Source organism: Bombina bombina, chromosome 7, assembly GCF_027579735.1.
Source record: "Bombina bombina isolate aBomBom1 chromosome 7, aBomBom1.pri, whole genome shotgun sequence".
NCBI classification, from domain to species: Eukaryota; Metazoa; Chordata; class Amphibia; order Anura; family Bombinatoridae; genus Bombina; species Bombina bombina.
Genome location: NC_069505.1, coordinates 237,221,406 through 237,234,528, shown reverse-complemented (window position 1 = coordinate 237,234,528; position 13,123 = coordinate 237,221,406). Strand labels below are relative to the sequence as shown.

The 13,123-nt window shown below is 39.5% G+C and overlaps 1 protein-coding gene across 2 annotated transcripts in view; it reads left to right on the top strand.

Annotated features, from left to right (window-relative positions):
* Nucleotides 1-4,592: 4,592 nt before the first annotated feature.
* The window catches only part of UEVLD (UEV and lactate/malate dehyrogenase domains), a gene marked incomplete at its 5' end in the record, with an annotated part of 160,996 nt that continues 152,465 nt past the window's right edge, over nucleotides 4,593-13,123 (top strand). For both annotated transcript variants that reach the window (XM_053720668.1, XM_053720667.1), the window contains 2 exon segments: nucleotides 4,593-4,658; nucleotides 5,284-5,447. In XM_053720668.1, the coding sequence (XP_053576643.1) occupies nucleotides 4,593-4,658; nucleotides 5,284-5,447 (230 nt within the window).

The following is a 13,123-nucleotide window of genomic DNA, read 5'->3' as shown; positions in this document are numbered from 1 at the left end:
TCAGGACAGATCTTGGTAGTGGTTATATAATTTGAACTCTATTCTGCTTTATTATACAAGTGTATATATGCCAATATTTGGGTATCTCTTTGATAAAGCCGTAACTGGCGAAACGCGTCAGGGGGGTTGAGTGGGACAATGGGGTCCCACTAAAGTGTGATATATGTGTTTTAAATCAATCTATCTCTAATAGCGCATAATCAAACAAGTAATGGGAAATATAGCCAATATTGCGTGAATGTGTGTTAGCGTGTAAGGGGCAATCCTGACAAGAACCAAAATAGAATTCAGGGGTAACCTTATCTAAACGCACAATCCTAGTATAACTGTACCAGGGTCACAAAGGGGGCCCAATCAAGTAGAGGTACCGGGTGCTAACAAATTCTTAACCGAACCAAACTCTGTATTAGCGATAAACCGCCATACTCAGCTGTAGTGAAAACAGCGTAGAGCGGCAGTCAGGGAATATTATCATAAGTAATTTATAAAGACAGAGTACCGAAGATTCACACAAAAGTATAACTAATAGGCACTGTTACATATAAGCAATAGTTACTATTATGAGTATTGAGTGAAAACCGAACTCAGAGGTGAACTATATCGATAATCATAAAAATCTGAGTCCTCAACAAAGAAACAGATTTAAAGTGGTGTATAATTGTGACACTATAATTACACTTCAGAATTATAGAATATGTGCGATATAAGAGTAAAAACAAATAATAAAGTTTCTACTACAAAGATAATTAATGCCTGAATTTCGAGCAAAAATATAGAATCAGACTGTGGCAACACTGTGCACTTAAAGTAACACTGCAGTACCGTACCATAGGTGTGATATACAAACAACATAACAATTTAGATTATATGGACATAGAATCTGTATGCCCACCCGGGAACATACTCAAGATAAAGAATTAAAGCATTTTTGAGAGAGAGAAATCTCAGGTGGAAGCTGAAACTATAAATAAAAATAGTCCCCGAGTGCCTAACAAGGAAGGAGACTGAGAGATAGATATACAATAAGCCCACCATTGATAATAAACAGGAGATATATATAGAAAGAAAGACTGTGAACAGTAGGTCTGAGACAAAATTATTAGCCAAAATCCGGGCATATTGGTGTCTTTATTGAATCAAGTGTGCACAAAAAATACATGTAATAAAAATAAGGGATTATTCTATTTACAAAGAAAAAAACAGATTTAGTGTATATGCTTGCACAATTTATGTAAAATAGGAGTGGAACTTATAAAAATAATTCTGCATACAAGAGATACCCAAATATTGGCATATATACACTTGTATAATAAAGCAGAATAGAGTTCAAATTATATAACCACTACCAAGATCCACACATAAATGTGAATAAAACCTGATAACCCCTGCCATCACTCAGGCTTAAGCCCATCCAACTTCACGCTAATACAAGCCTCGGAAAATATAAGAGGCAGCTAAACACAACAGACACCCATTACAAGGTTTTGAGCAACCTGATTTGAGTAATATAACAAAGTACCGACTGATCTAACAAAATTATACATAAAAATATCAAAGACAGACGGTTACTTGAATAATTCAATAGCAACCAGAAATATTTGATACTAGCTATTCAGAGATAGAGATATTTTAATTTGTTCGTGTTCACCCATTCTTTTTAAAGTGGAAAATAAAAGTTAAATTTTAAAAGGTACTAGTGGCTCTACCCCAGTCTGGGCAGAGAGTGCTACACAGCATTTCTTTCCTGGGAAAACATCCCAATTTTTCTGCAAGTTCAGTATCAGATGCTAGCACCACTCCTCAAAAGGAATATAGAATAAAGATACTACAATTAAATACAGTATCTTAAAGCAATTGAAACCAGTGAGGAGCTTGCCTATATAGTGCCCTTGTTATCCTTGTGTGTCAAATATGACAATTAGTGTATACTGTATATTTATATCAGTATCTGTACATATTCTGTATAGTAGTGTCTATTACATACAGTTATATGGCAATTAGTAGTATATACTGTACAGTATATTTATATCAGTATCTGTACATGTTCTGTATAGTAGTGTCTATTACATGCAGTTATATGACAATTAGTGTATACTGTATATTTATATCAGTATCTGTACATATTCTGTATAGTAGTGTCTATTACATGCTGTTATATGTCAATTAGTGTATACTGTATATTTATATCAGTATCTGTACATATTCTGTATAGTAGTGTCTGTTACATGCAGTTATATGACAATTAGTATATACTGTATATTTATATCAGTATCTGTACATATTCTGTATAGTAGTGTCTATTACATGCAGTTATATGACAATTAGTGTATACTGTATATTTATATCAGTATCTGTACATATTCTGTATAGTAGTGTCTATTACATGCAGTTATATGTCAATTAGTGTATACTGTATATTTATATCAGTATCTGTACCTATTCTGTATAGTAGTGTCTATTACATACAGTTATATGACAATTAGTGTATACTGTATTATCTGTACATATTCTGTATAGTAGTGTCTATTACATGCAGTTATATGACAATTAGTGTATACTATATATTTATATCAGCATCTGTACATATTCTATATAGTAGTGTCTATTACATGCAGTTATATGACAATTAGTGTATACTGTATATTTATATCAGTATCTGTACATATTCTTTATAGTAGTGTCTATTACATGCAGTTACATGACATTTAGTGTATACTGTATATTTATATCAGTATCTGTACATATTCTGTACAGTAGTGTCTATTACATGCAGTTCTATAACAGTTAGTGTATAATGTCACTTTAAGAGTATATATAGATATCGGACACTTATATGGCAGCAATAGCTCTAGTTGGGATCGCTATTTCCTGCCATATAGTGCTGCAGACCTACCTAGGTATCTCTTCTTTCGCAAAGAAAATCATTTAAGATAGCAAATTTTATAATAGAAGAATAAATTGGGAAAAAAAATGTTATGCCCCGTCCGTATCAAAGACAAAACATTTTTGGGTTTCATATCCCTTTAAACCAAGTGCTGAAAATTAACACATAGTAAGACCAAGTTATTTGGAGCATTAGATGAAACCTTTAAGCTGTAGTTCCCAGTAATGCCAGCAGCGCTGCTACTTTATCGTGAGAAGGGCATGTAGTCCGAAGCGTTGTGTTTTCTATATCTAGAGTTATTGGTTTTACTGATTGAGCTCTGGCGCTGGGCTGGACAGCGGCGCTTATCTGTCTTGGTGCTGGATATTCACTGCGTTTTGGTTTAAAGGGACAGTCTACACTAAAAATGTTATGTGTAAAAGATAGATAACACCTTTACTAACCATTCCCCAGCTTTGCACAACCAACATTGTTACATTAATATACTTTATAACATTTAAACCTCTACTTTTCTGCCTGTTTCTAAGCCACTATAGACAGCCTATTATTGCATGTTATTTATTTGCTTTTCACAACAAGAGAGTGCTAGTTTATGTGAGCCATATACATAACATAATCAGGGAGCTGTCAGAAAATGCTTAGATACAAGGTAATGACAGAGTTAAAAAGTATATTAATATAACTGAGATAAGTAGCAGTCTGCAGAGGCTTAGATACAAGGTAATCACAGAGGTAAAAAGTATATTAATATAACTGAGCTAAGGAGCAGTCTGCAGAGGCTTAGATACAAGGTAATCACAGAGGTAAAAAGTATATTAATATAACTGAGATAAGGGGGCAATCTGCAGAGGCTTAGATACAAGGTAATCACAGAGGTAAAAAGTATATTAATATAAGTGAGATAAAGGGGCAGTCTGCAGAGGCTTAGATACAAGGTAATCACAGAGGTAAAAAGTATATTAATATAAGTGAGATAAAGGGGCAGTCTGCAGAGGCTTAGATACAAGGAAATCACAGAGGTAAAAAGTATATTAATATAATTGAGATAAGGGACAGTCTGCAGAGGCTTAGATACAGGGTAATCACAGAGGTAAAAAGTATATTAATATAACTGAGATAAAGGGGCAGTCTGCAGAGGCTTAGATACAAGGTGATCACAGAGGTAAAAAGTATATTAATATAACTGAGATAAGGGGCAGTCTGCAGAGGCTTAGATACAAGGTAATCACAGAGGTAAAAAGTATATTAATATAACTGAGATAAGGAGCAGTCTGCAGAGGCTTAGATACAAGCTAATCACAGAGGTAAAAAGTATATTAATATAACTGAGATAAGAGCCAGCATGCAGAGGCTTAGATACAAGCTAATCACAGAGGTAAAAAGTATATTAATATAACTGAGATAAGAGCCAGCATGCAGAGGCTTAGATACAAGGTAATCACAGAGGTAAAAAGTATATTAATATAACAGTGTTGGTTTTGCAAAACTGGGGAATGGGTAATAAAGGGATTATCTATCTTTTAAAAAAATAACAATTCTGTTGTAGACTGTCCCTTTAAGCTGTAGCTGCCAGTTCTCTGTTGTGACAAATTCTGACCCTTACAGTACGTATAGCACAGAGGGCAGAGTCCATTTGTCTTACGCTTTTTCTTATGAAATATTCGGTAAAACTGTACATCTTTATATAAATTTATTTATTTTCTTTCAGCTTTTAAAGATGGATCACAGAAAGATTTGTTAAACCTTACAGGGACGATTCCTATGAAGTTTCAGGGTAACTATGAAAACTTAATGTTGCAGAAAACGTATGGAAACAAAAGTATGCTCAGACTTCTTGGCACGGGACAATTTGTTGAGGCGCCAGGATGCTTTGTATTTTGAGTCACTGACATATTTATTTATATTTTAAATATTCAAAATGAGACTGTGTTTTAAAGGGACATAAAACCCATTTTTGCTTTCATGATTCCGATAGAACATAGCATTTTAAACAACTATGAAATTTGTTATTTTCTCTTTGTATCCTTTGTTGAAAAGCATACATAGGTAGGCCCACAAGCTGCTGATTGGTGGCTGCTCAAATATGCCTCATGTTATTGGCTCACTCGATGTGTTCAGCTAGTTCCCAGTAGTTCATTGCTGCTTTTTCAACAAAGGATATCAAGAAAATTAGATAATAAAAGTAAATTGGAATTTTTTTTAAATTGTATTCTTTACATTAATTATGAAAGAAAGATTTTGGGCTTCGTGTCCCTATTAATGATATCAAAAACAACTTATACAACACAAATACAATTGTGATGGTTTAAAACTTGAGATTTTAAATGAAATGGCAACATGAACCAAGTCCTTACTCATGTGTATTGAGCTGATACTTCGTGTCCTTTGTTGATCATCAGGAAACTTGTACAACATACCCATATGTCTCTGGATCCTAGACTCCCACCCGTTTGCTCCACCTCTCTGTTTCCTGAAGCCAACTGAAAATATGGGCATTCGAGTTGGGAAACACATAGACGTAGAAGGAAGGATATATCTTCTTTACCTACAGAACTGGAGTCACGTAAGCATGTGCTATTCTTTATTAATATGTTTTGAGGTTTTAGCGAAATGTAACAATAATGTAGACTTGAGAGACACTAAAGATATTCTCAAAAACCAGTAAATGAGTTAAATGAAACCTTTTTTTAAATAAAAAAACTCCAGTCAACTATAAAGTGTCTCACTTCAACTAAAACACGTAATATCAAGGAGGTCAGACTAGCAAATACCAGACCACTTATTGGACCACTTATAATGACGCCCAAACAAATAAGGAAAAACAAAATGTATGCTTACCAGATGAATTCCTTTCTTCCCTGGCAGGGAGAGTCCACGACTTCATTTATTACTGTTGGGAATATTAACATCTGGCCACCAGGAAGAGGCAAAGACACCCCAGCCAAAGGCTATAAATATCCCTCCCACAGGAAAAGCAGGAGAAACATTAGGTTATTGAGGTGCCAGAAGAAAAAATAAAGGGAAGCCGCATACAAATATTATGGGAGGGGTCGTGGACTCTCCCTTCCAGAAACGAAAGGAATTTATCTGGTAAGCATTAATTTCTTTTACAAGATACGATGAGTCCACGGATTTCATCCTTGTGGGATATCGCCTCCTAGTCAGCAGGAGGAGGCAAAGAGCACCACAGCAGAGCTGTATATATAGCTCCTCCCTTCCCTCCCACTCCAGTCATTCTCTTTGCCTGTGTTAGTGATAGGAAGAGGTAAAGTGGGGTGTTAGTTTAGATTCTTCAATCAAGAGTTTATTATTTTTAAAATGGTACCAAAGTGTGCTATTTTTCTATAGGGTGTAGCCGTATTCCTTGTCAGCCTCTAGAGTAGAGCTACAGGTGGCTTTAAAGCAATGGGAACTGGTGGGGTTTTACCCACACTGTGCCTCCCATACTAGTGCTGCCCTTTGTATACTGATCGGTCTTAGCAGATATTAACTAAGGCCCCTTTGTGTCCACAGAGCTGCTGGAGGGAGAAGACCTCTTGATCCTGTGGACCTTCTCATGCTGTTAATCAGCACTGAGGTAAGTGCAGTCTTTTATTTTCTGGGACACTGGCTAACTCAGAAGGGACTGTGTCATTATAAGCTGTTGGAACATGAGCCCTGGCAACAAGTAAAAGGGCTGTTCTGTAACTATGTGTGTGTGTCACAAGAGGGGGTTACATTAGAGGTTAATGTTATACCTATTGTGATCCTACGTATGGGGCTTAATACAGGAGCTGAAAACATAGCTGCAGTGTGAATGCTTAGGGCTATGGTGCCTCTGTGTTAGACGCTGGAGTGATTACCGGAGTTCTTGCATAGGACTTCGGTTTACAGCTGCATGTTTTTTTTTGGTCTGTGTTACTTTCAGACTGTAGCAGGGGTTAAGAACCGGCTTTTTATTGCCGCGCGGTGAACTTCACAGAATATAGAAGTTCTTTGCCGCGCGGAGTTACGGCCGATGCAGCGTCCACGATGGGCGGGACTTGCTTTGGGGCGCTGTTAGGATGCTGGATAGACTAAACTCACGCCAAGACCGCATGGTTACTAGTGCACATGAGCGGTCTTAAGCATTTTCTGTCAGATTCCTCCGGTTCCTTGTCGAGTGTGGTCGGAAGACTGTGGGGGCAGGTAGGGGCCTCAGCAGAGCTGTGGCGAGGTGCTGAAATAAATTCTAAACAGACTGTTTTTGATTGTTGCTTTTTTCACATCATTGATACATATTTAAAGGCACAGTAGCTGCCCGGTTTCATATAATCTGTGCTTGTTAACCCTTTCAGGCTCTGACAGTTTATGCCTGTTTATTTTTTAAAGGTTTAAAATAATCTGTGCTGCTGTTTTTTTCTATGCAATTAGGTACAAATTTAGTGCAAATTTTTTCAGACCAAATTGCTTCTTGCTTTCTTTTCTAATGGATGCAGACGATATCCAAACTGTAGCATTTTCAATGTGTTTGGATGCCACTGTGGAACCCCCTGCTCCTTTTTGTCCCTCATGTATTGAGAGGGCCTTGCATTTTAGAGACAAGATTGTTTTTGACAAATCAGTGACTAAGTTGAATGCTTCTCAAGAGTCTACAGATGAGATGCAGAGCATTCCGCAGCTTTCTCCCCAAGCGTCACAGCCCTTATCCCCCGCTCAAGCGGGACCTTGTACTTCTCCAGTATCTGCAGCTTTTACATTAAAAGGCATAGCTGCAGTGATGTCCTCTACTCTTTCTGATGCGTTAGCTAATATCGCACGGCAAGCGTTCAAGACAGGACAATTATGTAGTAAATTCTGCCTCTGATTCTATGATGGCGATTACGGACGTACCCTCCCGGGGATCTGAGTTGGAGAGTACTGCGGTACTTTCAGAAGGTTAACTGTCTGACTCAGGGAGTGTCTTACCTCTGACTGACTCTGACATAGTTTCTTTCAGGTTTAAACTTGAGCACCTCCGTTTACTACTGAGGTAGGTGTTAGTTACTCTGGATGATTGTGACTCTATAGTGGTCCCTCCAGAGAAATTGAGTAAGTTGGACAGATATTTGGAAGTCCCATCTTATTCGGATGTCTTTCCAGTCCCCAAGAGGACTTCAGAGATTATTGCAAAAGACTGGGAGAGACCAGATATTCCATTCTCTCCTCCTATAGCCGACACTATTAGAGATTCCTGGCAGACGGTCCCTAAAGTTGAGTGTGCTGTTTCTACTATGGCCAAGCGTACTACTATTCCTATTGAGGATAGTTGTGCGTTTTTAAGGACCCTATGGATAAGAAATTGGATTGTCTGCTTAAGAAAATTTACATTCATCAAGGATTCCTGTTGCAACCTGCGGCTTGCATTGTCACAGTCACCACTGTGGCTGCTTATTGGTTTGATGCTCTGGAAGAGTCTCTTAAGACTGAGACTCCTTTGGAAGAGATACCGAATCGAAATAAAGCTCTTAAGTTAGCTAATTTGTTTATTATGGATGCTTCCCTGCAGATTACTAAATTGGCGGCTAAGACTTCAGGGTTTGCCATCTTAGCTTGCAGAGCTTTATGGTTAAAATCTTGGTCTGCGGATGTGTCATCCAAATCTAAGCTTTTGGCTATTCCTTACAAGGGGAAAACCCTATTCGGGCCTGACTTGAAGGAGATCATTTCTGACATAACGGGAGGAAAGGGTCATCTCCTCCCTCAGGATAAAAAGTCCAAATAGAGAGGGCGACAGAGTAATTTTCATGCCTTTCAAAATTTCAAGGGAGTTCCCTCTTCCTCTTCCGCTAAACAGGAAGAGAATTATTCACAAACCAAGTCCACTTTGAGACCCAACCAGTCCTGGAACAAGGGTAAACAATCCAAGAAGCCTGCTGCTGCCACAAAGTCAGCATGAAGGGTCGGCCCCCGATCCGGGACCGGATCTGGTGGGGGGCAGACTTTCTCTCTTCATCCAGGCCTGGATAAGAGATGTTCAGGATCCCTGGACACTGGAAATTGTGTCTCAGGGATATCAGTTGGAGTTCAGAAACTTCTCCCAGGGGAAGGTTTCTTCTTTCAAGATTATCTGCAAACCAGGTAAAAAGAGAGGCGTTCTTACGTTGTGTAGGAGACCTTGCTTCCATGGGAGTAATACGTCCTGTCCCAGTACAGGAACAGGGTCAGGGGTTTTATTCCAATCTTTTTGTAGTTCCCAAAAAAGAGGGAACGTTCCGACCTATTCTAGACCTCAAAAGTCTATACAAGTTCCTCAGAGTTCCATCCTTCAAGATGGAACTATCCATACTATTCTTCCATTGATCCAGGAGGGTCAATGTATGACTACCGTGGATCTAAAGGATGCATATCTACGTGTTCCTATCCACGAAGATCATCACAAGTTCCTCAGTTTTTCATTTTTGGACAAACATTTTCAGTTCATGGCTCTTCCTTTTGGTCTGGCCACGGCGCCCAAAATCTTCACAAAGGTTCTGGGGTCTCTGCTGGCGGTTCTCAGACTGCGGGGCATTGCAGTGGCGCCTTATCTGGACGATATTCTGATCCAGGCGTCGTCTTAGCTAACGAAGTCTCATACAGACATTGTTCTTTCCTTTCTAAGGACTCACGGGTGGAAGGTGAATATAGAAAAGAGTTTACTTGTTCCACAGACAAGGGTTCCTTTCTTGGGAACTCTAATCGACTCTCTATCCATTAAGATCTTTTTGACGTAAGTCAGAAAGTTAAAGGGACAGTCAACACCAGAATTTTTGTTGTTTAAAAAGAAAGATAATCCCTTTAGTACCCATTCCCCAGTTTTGCATATCCAACACAGTTATAATAATACACGTTTTACCTCTATAATTATCTTGTATCTAAGCCTCTGCTGACTGCCCCCTTATTTCAGTTCTTTTGACAGACATGCAGTTTAGCCAATCAGTGCTCACTCCTAGGTCACTTTACGTGCATGAGCTCAATGTTATCTATATGAAACATGTGAACTAATGCCCTCTAGTGGTCAAAATGTATTCAGATTAGAGGCAGTCGTCAAGGTCTAAGAAATTAGCATATGAACCTCCTAGGTTTAGTTTTCAACTAAGAATACCAAGTGAACAAAGAAAAATTGGTGATAAAAGTAAATTGGGAAGTTGTTTAAAATTGCATGCCCTATTTAAATCATGAAAGTTTTTTTTGGACTTGACTGTCCCTTTAAAGATTCTGAATACATGCCGAACCCTTCAGTCCAATCCTCGGCCGTCACTGGCTCAGTGCATGGAGGCAATTGGATTGATGTTAGCAGCAATGGACATCATTCCGTTTGCTCGTTTTCATCTCAGACCTCTGCAACTGTGCATGCTCAGGCAGTGGAATGGAGATTATACAAATTTGTCTCCTCAAATAGTTCTAGATCAGGAGACAAGGGACTCTCTCCTATGGTGGTTGTCGCTGGATCATCTGTCCCAGGGGACATGTTTCAGCAGACCCTCGTGGGTGATAGTGACAACGGACGCCAGCCTGATGGGGTGGGGAGCAGTCTGGAGCTCCCTGAGGGCTCAGGGTGTGTTGACTTGATCGGAGTCTCTACTTCCCATCAATATCCTAGAGTTGAGAGCAATTTTCAATGCACTTCAGGCTTGGCCTCAGTTGGCCTCGGCCAAATTCATCAGATTCCAGTCGGACAACATTACGACGGTAGCTTACATCAATCATCAGGGAGGAACAAGGAGTTCTTTAGCGATGTCAGAAGTAGCCAGGATAATTCAGTGGGCGGAGGCTCACTCTTGTTATCTGTTGGCAATCCACATCCCAGGTGTGGAAAACTGGGAGGCGGATTTTCTGAGCAGACAGACTTTTCATCCAGGGGAATGGGAACTCCTTCCGGAGGTATTTGCCAACCTGATTCTCAGATGGGGCAGGCCGGAGTTAGATCTTATGGCATCTCATCAGAATGCCAAGCTTCCGAGATACGGGTCCAGGTCCAGGGATCCCCAGGCCAAACTGATAGATGCCTTGGCAGTGCCTTGGTCGTTCAACCTAGCTTATGTGTTCCTCCATTTGCTCTCCTTCCCAGGGTGATTGCTCGAGTCAAACAGGAGAGGGCTTCGGTGATCCTCATCGCTCCTGCGTGGCCTCGCAGAACTTGCTATGCCGATCTGGTGGCAATGTCATCTTAGCCACCATGGAAGCTTCCATTGAGGAAAGACCTTCTCATTCAGGGACCCTTCCATCATCCGAATCTAATTTCCCTGCAGCTAACTGCTTGGAGATTGAACGCTTGATTTTATCTAAGCAAGGGTTCTCCGATTCGGTCATTGATACCTTGATTCAGGCACGTAAGCCTGTTACTAGAAAAAATTACAATAAGATATGGCGTAAATATCTTTATTGGTGCGAATCCAAGGGCTACTCATTGAGTAGGGTTAGGATTCCCAGGATTTTATCTTTTCTCCAAGAGGGATTAGAGAAGGGGTTGTCCGCCAGTTCCTTAAAGGGACAGATTTCTGCTTTGTCTATTTTGCTACACAAACGTCTGGCAGATGTTCCAGATGTTCAATATTTTTGTCAGGCTCTGACTAGAATCAGGCCTGTGTTTAGACCAATTGCTCCTCCTTGGAGTTTGAATTTAGTTCTTAATGTTCTTCAAGGGGTTCCGTTTGAACCTATGCATTCCATAGATATTAAGTTGTTATCTTGGAAAGTTTTATTTTTGGTTGCTATTTCTTCTGCTCGCAGAATTTCTCAGCTTTCAGCATTACAATGTGATTCTCTTTGTCTTATTTTCCATTCTGATAAGGTGGTGTTATGTACCAAACCTGGTTTCCTTCCTAAGGTTGTTTCTAATAAGAATATTAATCAGGAAATTATTGTTCCTTCCTTGTGCCCTAATCCTTCTTCTAAGAAGGAGCGGCTGTTACATAATTTGGACGTGGTCCGTGCTTTAAAGTTTTACTTGCAGGCCACTAAGGATTTTTGTCAATCTTCTTCCCTGTTTATTTTGTTTTCTGGGAAGCATAGGGGTCAGAAAGCTACGGCTCCCTCTCTTTCATTTTGGCTGAAGAGTATCATTCGGTTTGCATATGAGACTGCTGGACAACAGCCTCCTGCACGAATTACGGCTCATTCCACTAGAGCTGTGGCTTCCTCATGGGCATTCAAAAATTATGCTTCTGTTGAACAGATTTGCAAAGCTGCAACTTGGTCGTCTCTTCACACTTTTTCCAAATTCGATACTTTTGCCTCGTCTGAGGCTGTTTTTGGGAGGAAGGTTCTTCAAGCAGTGGTGCCTTCCGTTTAGGTTCCGTGTCTTGTCCCTCCCGTTTCATCCGTGTACTATAGCTTTGGTATTGTATCCCACAAGTAAGGATGAAATCCGTGGACTCATCGTATCTTGTAAAAGAAAAGGAAATTTATGCTTACCTGATAAATTTGTTTAATTTACGATACGATGAGTCCACGGCCCACCCTGTTTTTATGAGACAGTTCTTTTATTTTTGTTAAACTTCATTCACCTCTGCACCTTGGCTTTTCCTTTCTCTTCCTAACTTCGGTCGAATGACTGGAGTGGGAGGGAAGGGAAGAGCTATATATACAGTTCTGCTGTGGTGCTCTTTGCCTCCTCCTGCTGACCAGGAGGCGATATCCTACAAGTAAGAATGAAATCCGTGGACTCATCGTATCGTAAAAGAAACAAATTTATCAGGTAAGCATAAATTTCCTTTTTGTTTTCTTTCCAAAAGCATGGAGAGTCCACGACTTTATTCACTACTGTTAGGAACCAATACTCAAGCTCCAGAGGACACTGAATGAATAAAAATGAGAGCAAAAGGTGGATCCTAATCTGAGGGCACCACAGCCTGTAACACTTTAATCCCAAAAGCTGCTTCCACCGAAGCAGAAACATTACATTTATAGAATTTTTAAAAATTATGTAAAGATCCATAGAAGCTTCATTGAAAGTTTAGAAAGAATATACTGCTCTAGTGGAATGAGCCGTTATCCTCTCAGGAGGCTGTTCATAAGCCAAACGGATGATACTTCTCAGATAGAAAGTTAATGAAGTCACAGTGGCCTCCTGACCCCTGGGCTTACCAGAGTATAACACAAACAAGGAAGAGGATTGCCTGATATCCTTAGTAGCCTGAAGATAGAATTTTAAGGCATGTACAACGTCCAGATTGTGGAGCAAATGTTCCTTCGAGGAAGAAGTATTAGGACAAAGGGACGGAACAACAATTTCCTGATGTTGCGAAACCTAATTTAGTA